This window comes from Leishmania panamensis (assembly GCF_000755165.1).
Source record: "Leishmania panamensis strain MHOM/PA/94/PSC-1 chromosome 34 sequence".
Classification (NCBI taxonomy): domain Eukaryota; phylum Euglenozoa; class Kinetoplastea; order Trypanosomatida; family Trypanosomatidae; genus Leishmania; species Leishmania panamensis.
Window position 1 is genome coordinate 527,518 of NC_025881.1, and position 24,144 is coordinate 551,661.

At 56.6% G+C, this 24,144-nt stretch overlaps 7 protein-coding genes across 7 annotated transcripts, besides 1 other annotated feature; all 7 read right to left on the minus strand.

The window, feature by feature from the left end:
• Window positions 1-2,368: 2,368 nt before the first annotated feature.
• LPMP_341340 (arginase) lies at window positions 2,369-3,361 on the minus strand (the record flags this gene model as incomplete). Its single annotated transcript, XM_010704259.1, has 1 exon — window positions 2,369-3,361. One exon carries the CDS (start codon window positions 3,359-3,361, stop codon window positions 2,369-2,371), a length of 993 nt encoding a protein of 330 aa, XP_010702561.1.
• A 330-nt stretch (window positions 3,362-3,691) lies between these two features.
• Window positions 3,692-4,148: a repeat region.
• A 3,515-nt stretch (window positions 4,149-7,663) lies between these two features.
• On the minus strand, window positions 7,664-8,536 carry LPMP_341350 (hypothetical protein; the record flags this gene model as incomplete). The annotated part of the gene is made up of 1 exon (XM_010704260.1): window positions 7,664-8,536. The coding sequence occupies one exon, from the start codon at window positions 8,534-8,536 to the stop codon at window positions 7,664-7,666; it is 873 nt and encodes a 290-aa protein (XP_010702562.1).
• Window positions 8,537-11,698: 3,162 nt separating this feature from the next.
• LPMP_341360 (hypothetical protein) lies at window positions 11,699-13,015 on the minus strand (the record flags this gene model as incomplete). Its single annotated transcript, XM_010704261.1, has 1 exon — window positions 11,699-13,015. One exon carries the CDS (start codon window positions 13,013-13,015, stop codon window positions 11,699-11,701), a length of 1,317 nt encoding a protein of 438 aa, XP_010702563.1.
• Window positions 13,016-14,261: 1,246 nt separating this feature from the next.
• LPMP_341370 (hypothetical protein) lies at window positions 14,262-16,124 on the minus strand (the record flags this gene model as incomplete). Its single annotated transcript, XM_010704262.1, has 1 exon — window positions 14,262-16,124. One exon carries the CDS (start codon window positions 16,122-16,124, stop codon window positions 14,262-14,264), a length of 1,863 nt encoding a protein of 620 aa, XP_010702564.1.
• A 1,177-nt stretch (window positions 16,125-17,301) lies between these two features.
• Window positions 17,302-18,417, minus strand: LPMP_341380 (hypothetical protein; the record flags this gene model as incomplete). Its single annotated transcript, XM_010704263.1, has 1 exon — window positions 17,302-18,417. One exon carries the CDS (start codon window positions 18,415-18,417, stop codon window positions 17,302-17,304), a length of 1,116 nt encoding a protein of 371 aa, XP_010702565.1.
• A 1,316-nt stretch (window positions 18,418-19,733) lies between these two features.
• On the minus strand, window positions 19,734-20,627 carry RISP (rieske iron-sulfur protein, mitochondrial precursor, putative; the record flags this gene model as incomplete). The annotated part of the gene is made up of 1 exon (XM_010704264.1): window positions 19,734-20,627. One exon carries the CDS (start codon window positions 20,625-20,627, stop codon window positions 19,734-19,736), a length of 894 nt encoding a protein of 297 aa, XP_010702566.1.
• Window positions 20,628-21,530: 903 nt separating this feature from the next.
• On the minus strand, window positions 21,531-23,567 carry LPMP_341400 (hypothetical protein; the record flags this gene model as incomplete). Its single annotated transcript, XM_010704265.1, has 1 exon — window positions 21,531-23,567. The coding sequence occupies one exon, from the start codon at window positions 23,565-23,567 to the stop codon at window positions 21,531-21,533; it is 2,037 nt and encodes a 678-aa protein (XP_010702567.1).
• Between the last annotated feature and the right edge of the window lie 577 nt (window positions 23,568-24,144).

The window sequence follows — 24,144 nt, forward strand, 5'->3', positions numbered from 1 at the left end:
GAAGACAGCTAAGAAGCAGCGATGCCGTATAGAGAGAGAAGAACAGGAAAACACACAAAGAACAAGCCAACAGAGCAAACAGTTGCACATTCACCGACAACATCTTCAGCCCCAAGAGCAGCCGCAATACGCAGGCAACAATAACGCCTAAGAGCAGTATGAAAGGGGAGCAAAGGGAGAAAGAACCTCTTCGAGTTTTGTCGTTTGCACAACTGGTAGCCAAGGAGAGAGAAGCAATCGGCATAGGAGGCAGCGAGAGAGGCAAAGGCAAGCGAGTGCGTATCGAGACGACGACATCGCGAGACTACCAAGCAGCAACGCAGACATGTTGGCAACGAGCCACAAAGACAGACTGCAGAGTTGGAGAGAGGAGGGTGCAGCGAGAGCAGAGGAACACCTGTGAGCAAAGAACTATGACGAGTTACCACAATGCGTTCATATACCTAACCCCCCTCTTTTTTTTGCCTTTCTATGCTGTTTTGCCTTGTGCGTGTATCCTTTGCTCTCCCTACGTGCCGTCTTTCTTCTACCGTCGCCGTTTGAGCAGATATTCCCCGCCGCGCATGCCGGTACGTGAGATGTGCACTGCAGCATCGCGTGTCTGCTGCTCTGATGGCTCCGCCTCTTCGCCGCACTACATCACTGCTCTCGATGCCGACCCCGCTGTACTTCACGAGAGGTGTGCGTGTCTCTTTTCTACTTTCATTGCCTCTTTCTCTTTGACCTCGAGTGCTTCTCCCTTTTTTGCCCACCGCCCCGCCCCATTCATATTATTTCATTGCTGAAGTCAAAGGGCCAAGGAAAGCTCGGAGTCATGCGCGTTCACATGCATGTGTGAATGTCTGCGCGCGCGCTTCCTTGCCCTTGTTTGTCAGTGTGCGAGCGCATGTTACTGGGGGTGTGCAGGTGGAGATCCTGTCAAAATGAAACGGAGGAGAAAGGAGGAGGAGGAGGAGGAGGAGGAGGGGGGGGGGGGGGAGCAGAAGAGAAGGGAAGGGCCGATCCTGCTAGTTTAGAACTTGACTGCGACTTGACTTCTTTTGCTGCCGTGCTCATGGTGGGTTCCCTGCTCCGCTTTCCCACCCTCAGCCGCCTCATTACCTCTTTTCTTGCTCTCTCTTGTGTGTATATATATTTTTTTTTTTCAATAAATCGTTTTACTTTTTAGGCTCGAGCGGAGCATTGGGGGAGGGGAAAGGAGGAAGTGAAGGGAGGTAGGAGAGAGAAAAAAGAGAGGAGAGAGATCAACGCCGAGCTTAACAAAGTGCCCATTTTCAGTTACGGCTGATATCCTCTTCTTTCTTTCTTCCGCCATCTCCCACTGCTGCCATCCACATGGTGCCGATACAGACGCGAGCGCCGTCGGCTTCTGCGTGTGCCGCTTCAGGTTTGTCCCTCTTTCTTCTTCCACGAGGCTTGCACGCTGGTCGTGTGTGTGTGTGTGTGTGTGTGCATCTTTCGAGGAGAAATACACGCTCCCGTGAGAAGAAAAAAGAGCCCCACTAAGGACAAGGCGCAGCAGGAGGAGCAAACAGCACCAATAGCTGACCATCCTCAAAAAGCAGTCATCATAGCACCATCAGCTAGAGAGAGAGGAGCGAGTGAGGGGAGAGGTGGAGCGGGCGGCTGGTCTACGGAGTGCGAGAGGGAAAGAGAGTAATAAACAACCATGATTGTGGCAACGGCGCCCCCCCCCCCCCCTCACACTCCATTTTTTCTCTGCACGTACCTCCTCACCGTTTCTTTGACCAACCAGCTGAGATATCGTTTTTGGATTCTCTTCCAGGATATAAAATCAAATTTGCCAGCATTGGGCGACACAGGAAAGGAACATGAAAAGAGTCACGACTGCGGCGATGTGGAGCAGATCAGCCGCTACCCATGACAGTTCTTCGCCTTTCTTCCCCTGATACGGTGAATGTACGTGTTTCACTTCGTGTTCCCACAGCGCGAGTACCACACGCACACAAGCATAGAGACAGAGAGATGCAGACACTCACACCACTAGACACGACTCCACGACCAATTTAGAGATGAAGCGACCGATGGAAAAAAGAAGTGAGTACATATATATCTGCCAGCAACGATGTACGTGCGAGCTATCGGTCCCCGCTTTGAGAGGTGCAAAGTGTGCTTGCGTGTCTGTGCCGCTGTATGATCGTATGCGTGGACGAGAGTTTTTAAGAAAAGCAAGCAAAAACAACAACAAAAAGGGAGAAACTAAAGTTTAAGCATTGGCAACGAGAGGAATAACCTAAAGTAAAGCAATCACAAAGAGCACACAACTCCTCCCCCAAATGAGCGCTTCCAGTCACATGCCCGCATACATACACACCGAGCCGTTTGGAAAGAGTGTACCCGAGCGCGTCTACAGCTTGGCCTTCTTACGCGGGGTGTAAAGAAGTGTCTCTCCCATCATGCAGCGTGCAATAGCGCAGCCAAAGGAGATGGTGTCTTTCACGTGCGCCTCTGTAGCGGCGAGGAGCGGGTTGCACTCGACCACGTCCAGAGCGACAAGACGACCGCACTCGGCGATACGCTCGCACAGGAACAACCCCTCGCGTAAAGAGAGGCCGCCGCGCACGGGGGTGCCCGTCGCCGGCACATAGAGGGGGTCAATCGTGTCGACGTCGTAGGACACCATCACTGGTTCTGTGCCCTTCGGTGCGACAGCATCGATCGCCATGCGCACCACCTTGTCTATACCGTAGCGGTCCACATGATGCATGCTGAAGGCGGCGATGTTCAGGTCGTGCAGGATCTTCTTTTCCGCCTCCTCTACATCACGCAGACCAATGTAGGCAATCTTGTGCGGCTTCAGCAGCTGCGGTACCCACGAGAAGCACTCGGGGATATTCTCGCGATCGAGTCCCAGCAGGATTGACAAGGGGCAGCCATGCAGGTTGCCAGAGACCGTGCCGGACATAGTGTTGATGTCCGCGTGGGCGTCCACCCAAATTACACCGGTGTCCGGGTACACAGACAACACGCCAGCAACCGTGCCGACGGCGATGGAGTGATCGCCACCGACGGTGAGAGGGAAGCGGCCCTGCTCGGCCACCTTGCGCACAGAGTTGTAGATCTTCTCTGTGCACTCCGACGTCAGCTTCGGGCGCTTGATATGACCGATTGAGTCGTTCTTCTCGTTCGCCTTGCGGGCCTCAACGATCTTGCCGTCGAACACCCGCTCGAGAGTCGTATTCCACCCAAGCTTCTCCATATCTTGCTGCAGTCCCTGCTTGAGAAGGTAGTCAGGACCGAGCTCTACCCCACTGAGCGGCTGACCACCAGAGAAGGGGGCAAGAACGATGCTCATGTTCTTCTCCTTGTAGAACTTGTACTTCTGCAGGTGGTGCTCCATGATGAACGAGGGGAAGTTGCTGCGGATTTGGGTTTGGGTGTGTGCCAGTGAGTCTCAATGGCAAACAGAAGGCTTGCCTCCCCTTTTTTATGTCGGTTGAATACAAGGAGTGATGGTGAGGAATAGAGAGAGGAAGGGAAGCTAAACGTGCTTTCTCACTTTTCACTGTTGTTGCTTCAAGAGCCAATGTGCTTTCTAGGGAGGAAGGGGGGGGGGCAAAGAAAATGATCCGAGAAGGCGTAAACGCGCGCGCGCGTGTGCGTGGAAGTGACGTCATCGCATTCAAGTGTAGCAGGCAAGAGCGGAGGAGGAGAGGGGGGGGGTGAGAGATTTTCTTTGTTCAGCACGTCCATATCCTCTCCCACACAGTGTGAGCACAAACTCCACTCCACCCCCCCCCTCCCGCCTGTCAGTGACCCACCGCGCGGTGCGAAGCAGCGCTAGACACGCACAGTGCAGCAACGCGCCGGCTCAGTCACCGGGGCACGGCCTCAGCCCCACCCCCCGCCCAAACACCGCCAGGCGGTGCGGGCCGGGTGAGACACGCCCGAGTCACGCCGGCACCCCGTCCATCGCATGGATGGCGCAGGCGTGTGCACTGTTGCAGGTCGCCCCGACCCGGCGCCGCCCTGGCTTCGCTACGTCGTGGGTGCTTCGCCCTGCCACCGCCAGAGGCAGCTCGGCGTTGGCTGGGGTAGGGGGGCTCTGTTCGGCTTCGCCGCGCAGAGCGAGGGGAGGTGCTGCGCTCTGGGGTGCTGCGCGCTGAGGTGTCCCCACGTCATCAAGGGGAGTTGGTAGATCATAGAGCGAGAGAAAGGTGCACGCGTGGGGCGCGGGGGGCGGGGGGGGGGGGGGAGGGGGATGTGACTACGAATCAAGCATGCGGGGCGTAGCGTGCAGCCGCAGGCTTTATCGAGTTGGTGTGCGTGTTTTTTGTCACCACCTACACAACGCTAAGAGGGTGCGTTGGGGAAGGATCGTTATCTAAAACGAACTTCCTCTCACTCGCGCACTGTTACTTTGGAGAGTGATGAACAGGCGTACTGACGGCCAACGTATCACTTTCTCGAATTATGTAGCCTAGTGATGCGCGAGTCTACGGATGCATTTATGTGCGCTTATTTCTCGGGACATCGATGCTGATTCGGGGAGAGAAGAGGGGGTGGAGAGGCGATGTACACCCCCGAACCACGTAAACAATGCGTCGTGAATACACACGCACACGCACACACGCCACAACAAACGAGTGAGAATGAGGAATGAAGAAAAAGGCAAGCAGGACATTCCACTCCAGCCCAGTTTTCTGCGAGCAGCGACACGTGCGTGCAAACCAATCGAGAGGTGAGGGAATCAGCGGAGATGCAATCCCCAAGAGAGTGTCGTTCTTCAGATAATCCTACCGCGAGGTCTCCAGCGTCAGGTACGCGACGAGGCCATTCACACCCGCCCCCAGTACCCCTGTGATGTCATCTCTGACCAAACATGAGGCAAACGCTGGAGGACGCGGCAGGATGTATCTGAAGTCCTTGATAAGGGAGATGGTAGTAAAGGGAGTCGAAACCAGCACGGGCTGCACCTCACCACATAAGGTGGTGTCATACATGCCGAGCTTGTTCGACGCACTTGTCATAAGCCCCACCGAGCGCACAATAGTTGCAGATGCACGCCTTGTCCGACTGCGCGGCGAGCCACAGCAGCGTGTGCTGCACCACACTTGGTGCGAGCAGCATCGAATGTAGTGCAGCGGCAGCCTGGTCAAGCGGTCCGTCTTGCAGCATCTGTGGCGCAGCCGTGGGGATAACAATGAGGCAGCGGACGAGGAAGTAAGCGTCCGCGCCGGCCTGTTATGACAGAACGCTCCCTTACACGTTGAAGGGGGTGTGATATAGTCCGTGACCGACTGCTTCGTCGCCGCATCGCCGCCGCCTCCAACGCGGGGGAGGAAGTGAATGAACACGAATCTACGTAATACGCATACGGCCTCCACGAGAGCGCTTCTTCCAGCTCCCCTGGAGTCGCATCAACGCGGAGGTTTGCCGAATATGAGGGACATTCCAGCACTGCCGGGCCTAACGCCACCACCGCTGTCGCCGCTGCATTGCCCCCATCTGCCTTCAGCTTTCTGTATAGCTCTGTCAGGTGTTGTACGATAAGAAAAAGGCCGTGCGCGTACGCCGCAGCGTGAAGAGAGGGTTCTTCACAGTATGCTCGGTGGGTGGGTCGTATGGGGGCGAAGAGGACCTTCGCCACGACCGGCAAGTCGAACAGCGGCAGCACGAATGGTAAGCGCTTGCCGCCATTGCCCATTATGCTCACCGCTGCTGCTGCAGCGCGTTGTGTTCGCCTGTTCATCGAGGAGCTCGCGCAGAGTCTTGTCACAGGTGGCCTCTACAAAGAAAGTGCTGCTGTCGAGGAGGCCAATTGTGCTTTCGCCGTTGGGCAGCAGTACAAGTCGGCCTGAGAGCTGAGGGTAGTAGTAGGCCAGGTGCGTCATGGCCTGCTGAAGCACATCGGCGCTGACAAAGTCAGAGGAGAGGGCCGACGGTGTCTGCTACCCTTTAGTGATGTTTGGGTGCTTGTCGAGGTACACGATGGCAATGGGGATCATGAGGCCTTCCATGGGCCCAAGGTGGAGTGGCTCTGTGGGGAAGGAGCTTCCTGTGACCCGAATGGTGTTTACCACTGCCACCCCTGCATCTGTACGACAGTGCACGGTGACCGTCTGCAGCGTGTGTACACAGTTCGCACTAATCAAGTCCCCTTGTCGACGTAGAGTACTGTGTCATAAAGTGCGGGCGGGCGGGCGCATCTGTGCCTACAGGCAGGAAGTCTAGAAGACAAGAGGACACGCGCTCAAAGCGAGGAGCAGTGAAGAGGGAGTGGGTGGGTGGGTGGGAAGGTTGTTGGCAGCCACGGCGGAAGGCGCTCCTACTTTGCGTGACAGCATGTTGGGCGCAGAAAGAGACGTGCCTGTGCGAGGATGATCTGTCTATTGGCAAGAACGTGTATGTGTGTGCTTATATAGATGTATGGGAGCACGTGTGTGGGCAAGCATTCAATGCACTGATGAGAGATGAATGAGGGAGGGGGGGGGGAGGCAGACAGTGCGGGAGGACGCTAGAGAAGAAAGGAGGTGGGCCGTCGCTGATGGGCGGTAATGGAGAGCACGTCCGCACTTGCACGGATGCCCATCCGCTTGCCGCGCTTAACCCCCTTTTCCCAAACACAATCCCACGTGCACATCACACATACACACGTCTTCTTCACGAAAGCGAGAGCGAAAAAGGAGGGGGAACCATTTGCCCTTACAGACCTCCCTCCGATGGTTAGATACGCACACCTCTGTGTCATTCACGCAGATCCATTGTGCATCTTTGTTGTCTCGTTCTCTTTCTCTCTCTCGCGCGCGCTCTCTCTCCGCATAGAGGGTTGCAATGGTAGCCGATGCTTGTGTTGTCTTCAGTACCCTTGCTTGCGGCAAGCCCAGTCATGGGGGAAAGGGGTGCGATGAGGCGTGGGTGAAGAGTGGAAGAGACACAAAGACGGGAGAGGGCCGAGACATAGAAGGAACAAAAATAAAAGAGGTAGTCATGTCGGCGTTTCATCTTTGTAGGAAAATAAAAAAGATGGGAGGGGACGCAGGAGGGTGAAGAGAGTATGCCACAGGTGTGTGTCTGAAGGGCGGGGGTATGGTGGTGGCGGTGCGATGAGGTGCTCGTGCTCCGACATGCCCCACAAACACGCACACTCGCTGCGGAGTGACACAATCAGTACTCGTGGAGCTGCGCGGTAAGGGATTGTGATCCGCAAACCCCAACAAGGAGAGGGGGAGGGAGAGTGCAATCGTGATAGTTATGCTCGGGGAAGTAAGAGAAAAGAAAAACAACACCCACACACACATGCACACGCACGCACGCAGACAAACAAAACCTGAAAAGCTACCACCACCAAACAGTGGGGCTAAACAGAAAGAGAGAGGATAGAATTCGCGATGACGGCTGATCAGCAACCAAGGAGCAAGAAGAGATCCGTGGTGGTTGTGGTCACGTAAGTTCTTCCCTTGCCGCTGGATCGGAAGAGAGAAAAAAAAAAGCATAACAAAAACGAACTTCAGCGTGGAGCGCTGGAGGGATAGCGATATCACACACGTGTGAGTGTGTTGATGTGCGTTACGTTGGCTGATGGGCCTTCTCACTCACCTAAAAAAAACTGAAGACGCAGTCGCGTGTTTGACCAAAGTGACGAGGACAAATAAAGGAAAGGGGGAGGGCAGAGGGGCAGAGGGGCGGAGAGGGCGCACGATCACATGTGCCATCCGCACCTTCCTTTGCCGTAGAGCTCGTATATTTTCTTGGCCACGTGCAGCCCCGCGGATGCGTTGTGCAAGACGTGCCACTGAAGAAAAAAGAGTTGAGCCGTCACCAGCTCCAGCGGCTCCGTTGCAGCTAAAGTTGTTCGACCACGTGTCAATGCGCTTGCTTCTTCAGCAACACTATTGCCAGTGCTCGTGCTCTTGACAAGCACCGCTGTACACTGCGGCGGTACCGCGAAGACATCTAGAGTCAGCGTCGTCGGGTAGTAGTTGTAGAAATCCACTGTGAAGAGATTATACACGGGCTCCCACAACTGCACCTGGCTCTCCTGCGCGGGGGACAGAACAAGTTCATCAAACATGGGATGGCCGAAAAAGCGCCAATGCGGCGACTCGTAGGGGACAGCGGTGATCTTACTCAGCTCAAGGTCTGAGCGCGCGCTCAGCTCTAGCCGCCATGGAATTGTCATTGGTGCCCCCGATGCTGCGTAAGTCGCGTTCAGCACGTAGAAGTGCTGCTCCAACAGCGGTGTGTGATCGTATCGTTCCATCCCACTAAAGCGAATTACCGGCACACCGCGAACCATTGACTTGCGCGAGGACGCAGTGTAGCGCTGCGGCACGCAAAAGGGTGCAACTTTGTGCGGCAGGTAGAAGACGTGGCAGCGCTGAGAAGGGCCTTTGTCACTGCCGTTGCCATTTCCGTCCTGCGGAGCACCATCGCCACTCGCTGTGTCGAAGAAGAAAAAGCCGCGCAGGTGGCGGTTGTCTACGAGGAAGGTAGTGCGCTGCGCACGGTACACCTGGTCCAGACGAACAGCGCCAGCGGCTCTGTCTACGTAAAGCTGCCCAATCTGTGTCATGGGCACGCGACCCTTAAGGGGCATCGTGGTAGCGAGCGCAACCGTGTAGCTCTCCCCGAACTCGACACCGCAAAATGGATGGTATGGGGGATCCTGATGTCTATGGCCGTCGTGCTCACTTCTTGAGCTGCTGCTGTTCATGTCGTCCGCCGCATGCTCGTGCAGCTCTGCGGCGAGGCACAGCCCATACATAATGCCCTGTATGATACAGAGCACCAACACGGCACTTTATTGGCGTGCCGCAATGCGATAGTTGGGCGCACACATGGCTGTGTAGTTTGTAGGCGCCCGTATCTGTCCACCTTTTTACTTGTGGGGTTACGTGTGGGGGTCTGACTGCTGCTGCTGCTGCTGTTGTTGTCTGGACTTTCCTAATTGTTTTCACGCTTTCAATCTCATTTTTCGTCCGAGTTGAGGTCTTCCCATGCAACAAAGCACGCCAGTGCGAAGGCGGTCTTGCGTGTGAAAGATCGAAGAAGGAAAGAAGAGAGGGTGGGAGGGAGAGCAGGTGTGTGTGTGTGTGTGTGCATGGAGGGGGAAGAAAAGGGGCGGTGAAGCCATACTGTGCGACATAAACTCATACCCCTTCCCCCCCCCCTCACACGCACCGGTGTGTATCTGTGCTCCTGCCATTCCTGAGCCGCGCTGCTCGCGGCTGCTACATCACTTCTGTGTTGTTTGTCGCTCCGCATAGATGTAACGGAATCCATCCCAGACACGTACTTCGCACAGACGAAAAAGGCCAAAGGGAACACACCCAGCCCACCTACACTGCGATGGAGGAGAGCCGATGAGGAGTGAAGCTAAAAAATGGGAGGGGAAGAGAGAGAGAAGCTGCGAGCAGCGCCACGTACAGACACCCAAGACACAGACACGGACGCGTTCGTACATCGGCACCCCCTCTGCCTTCCCTTCTGCTCCTCGATTTATCAGCTTCGGTGACGGCTTAGTTTCCCCCTTGTTTTGATTGCACTGACGCGCTCACGCATGTTGCGATGCGCACTCTAACTTGTATTTCATCTGTGCCTGTCCGTTGATGGGAAGCTGCGCATTTTCCCCGCCTTTATGGGTGGCTTGACGGCGTTCCTCTAACATATACATAAAAAGTTTCACCAGTGCACGCACCAATCTCCGGAACTCAAAAAGAACATCCGCAACGCGGCGTATTAAGACGTACTTCACCCCGTAAAGGAGTGCATGCTGTGTCACTCCGCCATGCCACATGAAGAGAAAGGGACATGAGCGCATCTAAGGGCAACATAGAATGCCATCCATAGTTACTGCAGGCTTTGTGCTTAGTTGGCTCGGTTGGGGGTAGGGATGCACAGAGGGAGGAGGCGTGTTGGCCTTTTCGCCTGCATCTTGTGTGTGCGTTTGGCCGCTGGGGTGAGTACTCATGTCGCGCCACCGCATGTCTGGGCTGTGGTGGGCGAGGACGGGGCGGCGTCGGCAGGGCGCATCTCTTTTGTATTTCTGTTTAAGAGGGGTAAGAAGAACACGAAAGCTGAGTGAAAGGGGAAGACAAGACAAAAAAGGAGAAATTGGAGAGGGGAGAGGTGTAAGGCGGGCACAGTGCACACACACACACACACAGACACACACACACGCAAGCACTGCCCACGTAAGCCGAACACAACCACCAAATTGCAAGCATATTGTGCAGCTTTTAGTCTCTCACATTGTAGATGCACAGACACACGCAGAAGCCGTAGCGTGAGCGCGCACGCCGGAGAGAGAGAGAGAGGGTGGGTGCACGGCTTATGTCCCCTTCCTGCGCTGGGGCCACAAACGGGAAGAGAGGGTGTGTTAGGAGGGGAGGGGGGGGGAGGAGAGGAGGAAGATGTATTGCCATTTTAGCGCATGCTGGCGACACGCATGTGTGCGAGTACGCGAATGTAAGACAAACTCGAAGAGGGCGAGGAAGGGAGCGGTGAGTTATGGGATGCGTGAGTGGAAGAAATACAAGGAAAAATGCGACTTTGATGCTCTGCTACCAGAGAGGAGAGAGCATCAACTAAGTTACAAGGGAGGGCGACGCGCAAACACACACACACACACATACGTAACGAAAGGGCTAGGGGGAGAGATCGGCGATAGTCAGAGGGCATGAGGTGCTCCACCCACATACGCACAAGTCGCGTGGGCTTCTGTTTTGGCTCGTCAAAGGAGGTGCAGAGCAAATGCAGTGGTGACCGACTGGAGTGCTGCCACGTGTGAGGACGGTGCTGGGTGGAGTGAGAGGAAAAAAGAAGAGACATGGGCGAGGAGAGGGAGAGGGGACATGGTAGAACGGCGTCGCCGCGAGAGTGCTACTTGTCGGCCAATCCCCTGCAGTCGACCGCTGTGCATACAAGTCTATGAGACTACACCACACTAATCCTCCTTCCATCTCTGACCCCAGCTGCGCTTGGACACGTTCAGTACTAGAAAGGCATTTAGCGCACACTTGCAGCTGAACTTGAATGGGAGCACTCGGTGAATTTGGGTGGGTGGGGGGAAGTAGAAAAGAAGATGAAGCAAAGAAGAAACACAAACATACCCATACTCAGCGCTGCAGCTCATGAGACATGAAACAAAGTGAAACGGGGTCGGGGACGGGAGAAGGGTGTAGTCGAGCAGCGAGGGGAGACGAGAGAGAGGCGCGGCGTCAGACGAATTGCACGCACAGCAGAACTGACGAGCCGCAGCGGAGATAAGGCAGATGTAGGTAGCATCCATGCAGCCGTGTAGGTTGGGCACAAAGGGGGTGGGGACGGCAAAGAAGAGCTAAGCGAACGACAACAAGACATACATACAGAGAAAGAGAGAGCGACATCAGTGGGGAGATAGACAGTGGTGAGTGAAAAAAGTCCAAGACGTGACCGCCAAGGGGGGCTGCTGCTATTCCTTCCCCCCTGCTGTGACTGCTTTCTGTTTCTCAGGCGAGCGGTCGCTACCGTTATTGCATTGCAGTTCCCCTCCTTGTCCCCCCTTCGCGACCAAAAAACTGCAGCCTTCTTACGTTTTACCTTCTGCCACCCCTGTGGCTACTCCGTGACCCTCCGCCCTTCTCGCTTGCTCAACCACGGGTCTGTCCACAGTACAACTGCGCCTATCCAATGAGAGCGGCTGAGTGTGCTCACTTGACCTTGTGCGTCTTTTTCTTCTTCTTGCCTCTTCCCCTTAGCGTTGGCCAATGAGCGCCTGCAGTTTACTCACTACAGCGGTAGAGTTGCCCTGCTCCCCGGTTATGTGGATCAATTGCTGCGACTGCTGTTGTGAAGCCTGCCGTTGCGGCTGTTGCTGCCGACCGCCACCCCCTCGTTGGTTTTGAATGCCATTACCGTTATTTCCTCTTCGCGAGGACATATCGTCGAGCACCAAGGTAATGGATGTCCTTCGTTGCTGCTGTTGAGGCAGCACACTCATGTTTGTGGCAGATACTGTTGGTGCATTGGGCCGAGTGCTGAAGGGCTCTAAAGGCGGCGCTGGCGCACTGCTTGCTGTCGCTGTTTGAAAAAAGAGCGACAGTGAGCTATTCACTTGGCTGGTCTGGGGCTGGATTTGCGGCTGAGCAGAGACGAACGTCGCTGATGAACCGCCACGCACGTTCTGCGAGGCTGCACCGGTCGCACCACCCAGTGACGTTGCGGCCATCGCCTTAACGGCCGATGCGCCTTGTCGCCGTTGCTGGTCGATCATGTTGTCGTACACCGGGTCGCCGGTGTGGCTAAACCCGGTTGTCTCTGTTGCCCACTCCGCGCCGTCATCAGCATCGCCGCGGCGACGGTTGCTCGCTCGGTTGCTCTGCCGAGGCAGCTTTTGCGGCTGACCGGGCCGGGCTCCGCGCTGCTGCTGCACATTATCGTTGCGCTGGAGCATCGCGTTGCGGGCCTCTCTGCGCTGCTCCTCCAACTGTACTTCTTCACGCGTCTTTGGCCACCGACTGCCGTGCTTCCGGCAGCCACTCTTGCGAGAGCAGGGCCGACCATCATCGGCGTCATGGCTGAAGGGGCACCGGTCACTACGCAGACACTTCCCTTGAAGTTGGTCGCAACACAGGCGCTTCTTCCATAGCTCCACCTCTTCCATATCTGAAGGGAGCTCGTGGCTGTTGCAGACTGAAGCTCCCGCTGGCGTCCAGACCTTCGACAGCCTCTGTTCATGCGCCTTCCCCTCTCCACCAGGATGATCCTCGTGCTGCTGCTTGGCCAGCTGCTGAAGCCGCCGCTCAGCAGCGAGAATCAGCGGGACGCCGGAGTCCAGGAGCAGCACCTCCTTCAGCACCTCCATCGCCTGCAGTAGCCCCTCGTCGTGCACCTGTGTGACCGGATCCTTGAACGGGATGGGGCAAAGTGCAATATCGGGATGGGAGCACTTGTCTGGGGAGTCATCGATGATGATCGTGTTAACGCTGTGGAAGCTATGTGGATATCGGTCGAAGATGACCTGCAGGTTCTTCTCCGTCCCGTACGGGTTCTCCACTGATGGCTTCGACATACACGCGTCGCGAAACAGCGTAAACAGTAGGAGGTCTCGGTAGTTACCAAAGACATGCTCAATGATGGGGTCCGATGACCGTTGAAGGCCGCTCGTCCACACCGCCACAACGAAGTTGGAAAAGACAAACTTGAGGAAGTCGGAGACGTTTGGGCGCAGGACGAATCCCCCTCGACCACGGGCGACAAGGACTCCATTCAGGTCGAGTACTAGTAGAAAGGCCCGACGGAGTGCTGATGTTGGCACTGTTACCTCATACCCGTTTCGCGTCTCCACGGTTGCCAGGTCCTGATTTTCGTCAATAGTTGTCACAACGCCGATGGAGTAGCGCGTGTCAGTCACCCGGACGCGCACATACTGATCGATCTCGAAGCGCTCGCGGCGCACGTAGTTTGTATCCCTCTCCCCAGGAGACACCTGTGGTGTGGCGCTGTTCATTTCTTCGCCCCAAACACAAGAACAGCCAAAAACAAAGGGCATCAATGTACCTTGGGGGTATATGTGCGTTTGTGCATACATGTAGTAAATAGTGAAGTGCATGTTTGTGTGTGTGTGTGGGGGGTAGCAGATCCATAACCAGTTGGGTGCATGTGAGATATATTGACCCACGCATCACGGCACGGCAAAGTAGCCCCCGCACACGAGGAGCGCAGCGTTCGCTTTGTGCGCACCATACCGAAGCTCTTCGCGTACTTGAAGACGAAGTGATGCCCTCTTCATGCTATGCTGGCATCTTCCTGTGTCCCATTTTACCCTCTTTTTCACCACCCTCTTGTGTGGCACTTTCACTTCTCTCGTGCAGCCATCTCTCAAGCGCCTGCAGATGACTCACACGCACCTCCTGAAGACGGGGGAGGGGAGGAGTGTATGCAAAGGGGAAAAGTGAGTCTATGCGAGCAGAGAAGGCTGCTGGGCCAGCAGATGCATAAAAGGATGTGCTGCCGCATACTTGTTTGTGGACTGATGTGAATGCACGCGTCTACGCAGGTGATAACGATAGGCGAAAATCGGAAAGCTGAGAAGAAAACAAGAAAGGCAAGCAATCGAGACGCCTACATATACCCATCGGTGCAGGCACACACAATACCCCCCCCCCCCACCCCCCAACACACACACACATACTCAGGGCAGTCGCTCCTTTGCCATCGCACCTCTCCGTCTGTTGATGCTTTGCATCACCACCTGCCTCACAAGTCTCCTTCTTTTGCTGTCTCTCCTCCGCAACTGTAGTAGTATAGGTGGTGAATCACCAGTAGGTCACCTGTTCGATGCGGTTCCACACGAGCTGAGCTGCACACAGAAGCACAAATAGTATGGGGAGGAGGGGACGCTCCATCTCTGAGCAGATGCAGTCCCACAACACAACAGCGGCGTCGATCAGCCTCGGCAACAACCACCAGGAGGAGGCAGCGCTCCGCGCGTTGTGGCGAGGCGATCTGCGGGGACTTATGGAGGGGGACACGTCTCCAAAGTGCGACTTGATGAAGGAGGACACCAGCTCCGCAGCCAAATCATGGAATGTGACGACCTTCTGGTACTCCGGATCCGCCTCCGGATTTGGCGCCGGCGGCGACGATGTGGTGGGCTCGACGGTGCCGCTTCCTGTGCTCCCTTCCTCCTCACGCTGGCGCTGCTCCAGCCGCTCCAGCACCTCTTGGTTCTTTTTCAAGATGCGGTTCAGCTGCAACTTGCCAATGAATGCAAACTGCACAACCCCGTGCTCGACCAGCTCGGCGAACATGCTCGTCAACGCTTCCTCCACGCTTGACGCGTCCGATATTTGACGGAGGGGAATGCGATTTGGCGAGAACTGGTCCCGCGGCAGCACCTCACGTTCGATACCGTGTCGGTGCGACCTGTACTTGGACTTGAGACTGTAGAAGCGCGCGTCATCGGCTGCATTATCGTCGTCATCGAGACTATCAGAACCGTCGCTGGAGAAGAAAAAACCACTCGTGTCGGCTGTCCGCAGCACTGCTTCCCGCGAGTACACCAGCCGCGCATAGATGTCCATCGATGGCACCAGATCGAACATGCTAATTTGCGTGGTGCGCAGGAAGAGCGTCAGCGGGCTGCAACTTATCATGCTAACGTGTGGGTGACTGCACAGGCCTTTGAAAAGGCTGGGCAGCAGGTCGAAGGCGCGATCGTACACCTCGCAGCTCGTGCAGCTAGGGTTGGAGTGGTACACAACGGCCGCGGGCAACACACGATGAAGGGGTTGTTGGTGTGTACCGCCGCTGCCGCGCGACGGTGGCTCGGGATGGTCGTGGAAGAAGAGCGAGTGGGCACGGCTCAGCATCGGCGGTCCAGTGAAATCCGTCACCTTGATAAAAGGCAGAAATGGCTTCGATGGCAACGACGATGCGTCCCTCTCCTTGCCTGAATTGGTGATGTTCGCGCCTCTCAAGGCCACCGTCCCATCTTTAGCTCCCGCATCTTTCTGCTCTTGCTCCACTTCACGCGTTGCGGCGTCCCACATGTGTTGCACCGTGCGCAGTAAGCCAGCAAGATCGTTCTTAAAGGAGTTTGAAGGACCAGGCATTAGATCGTAAGCGCGCACAACAATGGAGGAGATCAGATTCGTCTTGTAGTACTCCATCGCCTGCGCAAATGTGGTGTCACTGACGATGAGATGCGGCGAAGCTTCAAGGGTGCGATTCGCATGCCTTCGGTACTCATTAAGGGCGCCACGCTGCAAGCAGGCGGGATTGCGCTCGCAGTTTTGGTCGACGCTTTCCATACCCGGTCCGTCTGCCACGATCGGCAGCGGGCCATTGCCCTGCGGAGGCATGAGGTCCTCCATGAGGTGTAGGCCGAGAATGTCGGCAACGTTGCTCAAGACGTCACCGTACTGGGGTGGGTGCATGCCGAGGGTGTGGTTGACACGCACGAACCGCTTAATCTCCGTCTCGAGTGCTATAAACTCAGCTGCGTTATCGAAGAACACGTGCGCCTCGTGGATGCCTCGAACGCGGCGCCAGAGCTCCGATAACAATCTGTCGCTGGACGTACGAGCCTCGCGCGAGAGCCTAATGTCTTCGAGGACGGTGCTGAATCCAGTGGAAGGACAACTAGCCAGGCGGTCGACTCTCGACCACATGCCCATTACTGCAGCGACATAGAAGGAGAAGGGAAGGGCTGGACAAGATGAGTGTTCATCGTCGACGTACTGCTGCGCCACCGATGTATGTGCCTCTGGGAAAAGACCGATATACCGCTGAGATTCATCAGCTGAAACCTCGGTGTCCGCTGGGGCAGCTGCGTGCTGCGCGGCTGCACTGAATCGGGCAGAGATGCAAAGTAGGAAAATATAAACAAGAAGCAAGGTGACACGCAGGAAGCAGGGAGCAGCGCAGGCGGAGGACATTGAGCCGGCAGAGGCGTGGCGGTAGTGGCGTTGTTCGCCAGTCAGCATAGGCGATTCAAGCTGCATCGCACAAGGCTCTTTCTCTTTCCTCTCCTTCCACTGTCTTCGCTGTCGGCACCACCCTCTTCCTCAGCTCTCCCTCCGTGGTGCGCTGCCGCAAGTTGAGGAAGGAGAAGGGTAAGGGCAACAGGCATGCACACACACACACACACACACACACACACAGGCCCTCAGACAAAGCGTGGGCAATAAAGCTGCTCTCTTTGGCTCTGTAGTAAAGACGTGCTTCGCCTTCCTCGAGCAGAAACTTGATCGTGTAAACTAAGCTACCTGGTGGAGACGATAGCGGAAATGAGAGTGCAGCGGGGTTGATTGTCCAGTGCTCGCGCTGGAAGGCTATACCAGAACTGGTGCTCCTTGTGCTGCAGCAATTCCTACCACAATGACGTCCAGAGCGTAGAGTGAGAGCAAGGGAAAGGAAAGATGGTCGAGAGGGCGAGTTACCGTGAGATGGGGAGACGGAGGGAAGGAGAAGAGGTGTTTGTGTGTGTGTGTGTGGATAGGGACGGTATGAAAAAGCAGAGGTGAGGGGTCGAGGTATCCGCGCGCACACAGGCATGGACAGATGTGCACATTCGATGGTGTAGCTTCTTTCCTTCATAGTACGAGGAGGAGGGAAAGAGGGAGGAAGGCAGTTCATCACGCTGCTTCACTCGGGCTTGACTGTGCTCACTCGTTTATTTTTCCCTTCCGACAGCACGTTGCCTCTTCTTTCGCTGTTGTTGTTATTCCCGAGCAAGTCTCAAGTTTTGCGTACTTGCTTAGTTGTATGTGTAAGCATTCAAGTGCCTAGGGGCATACACACACACGGACCAATGCGGGTGCGCACCTGATTAGGCCTACTTTCCGGCAGCACTCAGCATTTGCGGAACACACATATGGTCAGCGATGGCAGCTCGTCGCACGACGATATGGAGTTAGCAGATACGGTGCCAAAGTCGCCAAGAGCGAAGACGTCCCTCAAAAGGCGTGTACGCCCAGCCTCTGTCGCGATATGGCGCCCGCGATACAAGTGTACCCACCCATGGCGGTCATCCAAGGCGACGGCCGCTTCATCCTGCGCGCACTTGATGAGGCAGTCGACGAAGAGGGCGGGGGTGCAGCTGCCCAGTCTGCTGGCGCACTCCTCTAGTCCTGACAAACACGTCGGGATAGAGCGACAACGTGAGATCTGTGTCGCCTCGTAGGAGTAGCCGTCCGCGAAGATGTCGTCGATGTTGGACGTGACAGCCGGGTTCGACGCCTCCTCGTTGTGGCAGAGAGGACTGGAAGACCCTCCAAAGAGGCCAGACATCGTAGCCGGTCCCGGTGCTGTTGGTGAACCAACGGCGAAGGGCGCGGTTCTGTTCATGGCCGTCGTCCGCATGACACTCGCGCTATTGCCACGTGTCGCAGTGGATGAGCTGACTCGACACCTCACGGTTTCCTGTACCTCGAGACCTGCCTGCTCCTCGCCAGCGCTTTCGCAAGATGTGCTGCTGCAGTGCCAAGTGTACACGAACGTCGGCTGAACGAGGAAGGAGCACCGCCGGCTGCTGTCACCACGCACGACCCAGATGCAGATTGAACGAAGCGTGAGCGTCATCTCGCTGTCACCGCAAGCACGCCGTGCTGACCGACACGACGGCGGCGGGAGCGACGACGACTGCGCAGAGGAGAGGGCCAACGAGGCACTGACGGGGTGCGCTGATGCAGCGTAGGGGCAGAGGTGGCGATCCGTGTTGCTCGTAATGCTGCTTCCACAGTTCACCCTTATCGACGACGATACGTGCACGCAGCTGTCTGTCTGCGTCCCCTCCGCGTCTGCACATCCATCATGGCTAGCCCCATACGAGGGGCTGCCGCTGATTGCAAATGACCACGCATCAATGCGGGGGTACCGATGGCGGCGCGGGTCATCACAATATTGCTGCACGGCGAGTTGGTGCTCCTCACGCCGGCGCTTCAGGCCTTCCGAGGAGGTGGAGGACATCTCTGTTTACGTGGTCGTTTACGTGCATGCAGCTTTTTGTGTGCGTTTTCTTCTCCGGACGAAGGGGAAGGGAGGGGAGAAGGAGTGGCGTCGCCAAGAAGAACACGAAGAGGCATAATCGACATAGCGACATTCATCCGAGACGAGAACGAGAGTGCATGCAGGCGTACGCACAGTCGCGCGTATTCCATCTTCGTCGCATAGACACGCGTATACACACGTTCCCCAAGGTTAACAACAACCACAAAAGGCCTGCGGATGTAAAGAAATGGAGAGGATTTTGAGAGTGAGAGGGGAGAGAGGTGGCGGATCGCGGACGACTTGGCCGCGACACCAAGGGGCACCACGCTTGTGCATAACTAGAGTTCTTTCCCGCCCTTTCTTCCTCCTGCTCCCTCTTCCACGCTCGTCACTCTATCTGTGTTGCACCTACAACACACCTTTTCGTTTGGGGTGATTGTAGCCTGTGCTTCCAGCCGACTAGCCTGCCTCCTCCATCACTGTGTCTTTCTTTGCTTCGACAAAGCACCCGTGTGCGTCTCCGGTCCACCGGACTCGCCGCTGTGGCCTTTGTCAGCATTTTTATGTTTTTTTTTTTGTCCGTATGTCTTTCGTTTGCCTTAGTGCTGGTGCTGATAGGATACTGCTACTTGTTAAGAGGAACAAGAACACACACGCATGCACACACACACACACATGCATAAAATAGTGCTCACATATTCCCGATCCGTTCAGGCGCATTTGACATTAGCGCATAGATGACACATCACCACAAACATATCAATAGGGCGATTGATTGATTGATAGAGAGAGAGAGGGATGTAGTGTATGCGTTTGTGCTTGTCTGTACGAGTTGGCGGGTTGAGTTGTGCGCACGTCTATGCATGTGTATGTGTGTGTGTGTGCGCGCATGCTAAGGGGTGGGGGGGGTGGGGGTGGATGGGGCTCCGTTAGAGAGAAGACTTTTCTAAACAGAAAAAGAAGAAGATCAACGAACACTGACACGCCCCACGCACGGAAAATCGAAAAGACAGAAAAAGAAACGGTCCCAACAGCCACAACCACCAAGAGCGCCTACTCTCCCCACCATGCCCACTATTCACAATGGCAAGCTAACACGATGAAGTGCGCGGGCACGGCTACGAGAGTCACCTAGCACCGTACAGTTCTCGAGTGTGAGCACACAACATGAGTTGCTGACTCACAACAACCAAAAAAAAAAGCACACCCGCACACACACACAAAAAGCCCAGCCAGCGCAAGTGTGTGCGCGTGTGTGCCTGTGTGCACGTGGATGCAACTCAGATGGAAGTAGCTTAAAGCTTACCCATGTAGATGGTGTTGTCGTCGATCCAGCGGTACGGCGGCACCTCGAGGTTCAGCGGCGCAGGGCCCTGGCGGATACGGCCGGAGGGGTCGTAGTGGCTGCCGTGGCACGGGCAGAAGAAGCCATTGAAGAGACCCTCGTTGGGGATCGGCACGCAGCCAAGGTGGGTGCAGATGGCAATGACGACGGCCTTGTCGCGGCGGTCCGGGAAGCGGGCTTCGTCGGTTTCAGGGTCCTTGAGAACCGACAACGGCGTCTCCATCAACTCCTTCATCTGCCGAGCCGAGCGACGGTACACGAAGACAGGCTTGCCACGCCACACGACCGTCGTGCACTGGCGCTCGTCGAGCTCGCCGACCTCGGCCTCGATGTTCATCTGGCCGACCATAGACATGGCAGGCTGGCCAACGTACCACAGTGGCAGCACGGCGTAGCGGGCCATGAGAATTACGAAACCGAGCATTGCGGAGTTAAGCGCGTAGTCCGTGACACGGGCGCGGTCCTCCATGTCGTCGGCGAGCTTCGGCTTGAGGATGTGCTTGCGGAAGAACTCTTCGTCCCACATACTTGCATCGTAGTCCTTTAGAGCCACGCCGGCGGTGGCCTCGATGCGACCCTGCGGAGTCCCCTCCGGGTACGTGTTCAGCACGACCTCCTCGGACGTGTCCACGTCGCAGAGAGCCGGGTCGGAGTACTTGGCGTAACGGCCGTACTTCTTCGTCATCTCCGTCGACTTCGGCGGCTTCATAAACTCGTCTGACCATGAGTTGACCGGCTTGTCCTTCTTGGTCAGGGGCATGTTACCCTCTAGCTGCTTGAAGACGAGCGAGACGCGTGCAGCGCGGGTGGCCTGGAAGGCCGAGATGAAGGAGCGGCAGAACATAGTGGATTGACTTACCGACACACACACGCACGCACACACAACCACACGTAAAACAAGGAAGAAAGGAGGAGGAGATGAAAGATGATCGTCTCTGTCCTTGCGTGAGTACCTGTGAGTTTGTTTGGCTCTACAAGTAGAGAGTTCGCTACACTACTACTACGAGAGGTGTGGATGTGGGAGGGAGGGGGTGAGGAGGCACCAGTTGAGGCATTGATGATGGCAGTTGAAATGCCACGAGCAGACACGAAGGCAAAGGGTAAGGAAGATAGAGAAAAGAGAGAGAAGACGCGTAGGGCGGAGGCGCGGCAACGGGCGGCAAGGAAGGGGCGGAAGAAAAGAGAAAGGTGCAAGAAAGCGCAAGCGCATAGCCGGGCACTCATTTAACTCTGCACACGTGTGTGCCTGTGCGTGTGCTTGTTTAGGGGCTCTGTTGCATCAAGAGCTCAACAGTGCAGGGGCATGAATAGGGTAGGATACCCGAGTAGAGATGGCCAGTGCTTCTAGTCGTCGGCTCCTGAAGGAGCCCCCCTCCCCAAAGGGAGACGGCAGGTGTCTCGGAGAGAGAGAGAGGCGAGGAGTTTACCTTTTTCAACTTCGCAGTTCGGCGCACCAACTTAGCTGTGTTTTGTTTGTGCTGCCGGTTTTCATGGTCACAGCACGCCCAGTGGGATTCATCGTTTGCGGCAAGATATGGTCGAGCAGGGCTGCACAGGCAGGCAGCTACACCCCTCATTCCGGCGCGCCTCTACCTCACGCCAACGCTGGGTCAGTCCCCTGCGTGCATGAGTGCACTAGCAGAGCGTTGTGAGGGACATGCCTCTCACGTATCTGATCGATAAAAAATCAGAAAGAAAATGTCAATGAAGCCTAATTCCGCCCCCCTCTTCCTCTTCCTCCTTCAGTTCATGGCACCAGGCCGGCCGGTGGATACATGCGGAGACCTACTGTAAAGGCTGCCGCGCGTGTGCGGTCGTGCGTCGTGGCTACCACGACGGGCATGCGAGCCCACAAACCACGGGAACGGTTCTTGAAGAGCGGGCCAGTCGTTTGCCGAGACGAGGGCGTCGTTGGGCTAGTGGCGTTGCTGTTGCTTTCCAAGATGTGCTGCACAAGACTATCTACCCCCACGTGTGTTCTAGTGGGAGCACCTGTACTGTTTGCGAAGAAGTCTTCGCCGCGGTCGTGCGTCGCTATCATGCGCTCCAGCTGCTTCGCGACTAGCGCTACGCAGGACTGGCTCCCATATTCGACATCGCTGACGCGCGCAGCTGAGTCGAGCGAGATCCACTGGCCCATGAGGGCCCAGTCTGAGAGCGAGGCCGCGGATGAGAACTCCGACAAGTAAAAGCGCTCTGGGCAGCGCTCGAGCAGTGCCAGCTCATCCTGGAGCCCCAGCAGGGTGAACCCGCTCTGCTGCAGCTGGTCGCGTCGGCGGGACCCTGACGCCACGCTCCGCACGTCCCACTTGCCACCAGCCTCGTTGCTCTGCTTACCCGTGACGGCCGTGGTGGTAGCGTACATGATGTCTCGTAGCACGCGTCGCGCGTGGAAGCGAGTGGGGTGAGTGGGAAGCGAGGCGGCGGCCACAAGATCGAGAAAGACACTATGCGTTACGATGACTTCGCGGTGACGTGCCAGTTGTTTGAGCTGCTGAAAGTGGCGCAGCATATATGAGGTGTCAGGAACGACGACATCGTGGTGTACGCGTCGCTTAACAAGATGCTCGACTCGCAACAGTGGTGACGCATGGTTGTCGCCACTCTCCTCTCCAAACAGCTTGTGCGTGGCTGAGTCTGTCCACGAAGTACAGCACCGAGGAGTGGCGAGTTGGCCGCAAGCGGCTCCTGGCGTTGACAGCGCTGCCGTCTCCGAGGGACGCCTACGTTGCGCTGCGGTGGGAAGCAACCGCCGGTATGACTCGGGGAAAACGCTATGCGCGGTGGCAGGTAGCACCAGCGTCTCTGCAACCCGGCGCACCAGGACCGCATCCCAGTTCGGGACCATCCGCGCGAGGAACATCAGCGAGCTCTTACAGAAGAGTCGGTACGGACTAACGGCATCCTCGATCTTAGTGAGCCGGGCAAGATTGGCAGGGGTCAAGGCCTGCGCGCACACACGCAAGCTGATCTCTTCCCAGTGCATCTCTTTCTGTGCCCACGGTGCCGAGGGCTGCATGTGGGTGAAGGGATGGTGCAAGACTACGTGCGAAAGGGTGCGCAGAGGGCTGACTTCAATCTCATCTGTCACTTTCCTAGCCGCTGTGGAAGCACGTGCGCCGACGGCAGACGGTGCGCAGAGCTGCAGCATCTCCACCAAGCAATACTCCTTGCCAAGCGGTTGGCGAAGCTGCTGCGTTGTGTGGAGGGCGTGGAGGCGCTGCTGAACACGAATTCGCGCCTGCTCCGCGGCGGAGGGATCCCCAGCGTGTGAAAGAAATGTGGCCTCTACAGACACCCCTTTCTCATCTGCCACTGCTGTTTGCGGCGCATACGCATTGCCCGATGACGCCTTCAAATCACCGCTGCCGCTGGACAAGCCTGCAGCCCTGCGGCTATTGCCGTAGTCCATGGTAGGCGAAGGCTTGTCGAGCTCCGCCGCCATGAGAAGACTCAGCATCGAATGCTGAAACTTTCGGTGCGGCACGTGCGCCAGCGCGCGCTGAGCCAGCTGGTCTAAAGAGATAGTAGCCAAGGACGTACACATGTGTGGCGCAGTCCTGGTTGGCGACGTACGGCAGCTGCTGCGGCCAAGCGGCCGTGACGACATTCCGACAACCCCACATCGACATACAGCTTCGTACACTTCGAGCGCCTCGCTGGCTCGTTCTGCATCGAGACAGCGCAGCATTGCGGCCTCCGCTGCGTGTGTGAGGCGCACTTCACTCGAACGCTGTTGCGTGTACAACAGAAACTCGTCATAGAAGGCGCCCACCACAGACATCCACACGTGGTGAGTAGACGGTAGACCCGGTGCCTCTGGGCTGACATGATGGCGTGCTGGGGCCGTTGCGGAGGTGCTGCTAGAGTGGTTTGTGAGCACTGTGTACGCCGGCTGCCACCGCGCGGCACTGCGTCGGAGACTCATACTGCTACACGCATACAGCGAGGAAGAGGGGGGGGGGGGGCGACAAGACGACGTCAAAAGAGCCACGAATCTGCGCTAGCACCGTACCAATCGCGGGAGCTTCGATACCACTGGCCGCTCACGCTCACTCTGGCCGCGCTGAGAGGGAGGGAGGGAGGGAGGCGAAACAGAAAGCAAAAAGGTGTGCTCGGCTGCTTCCTGTTGAAGGCGTACACACACCACCGAGCGAGAACGAAGAGGGAGGGAGACAGACGGGACGGGTACAGTGATGACGCGAGTTAAGGACGTCGCTTGCACATGGGCGTGTTTTTATGGGTACCTGTGAAAGGGAGGGGGAGGAATAGGGGCGCGAGGCAGAGGAAGAGAGAGGTTAGGTCGACCGGGCACGCAAATCTCACGGGCATGTCGGATCTCATGCAGCTGCGCCCACGTG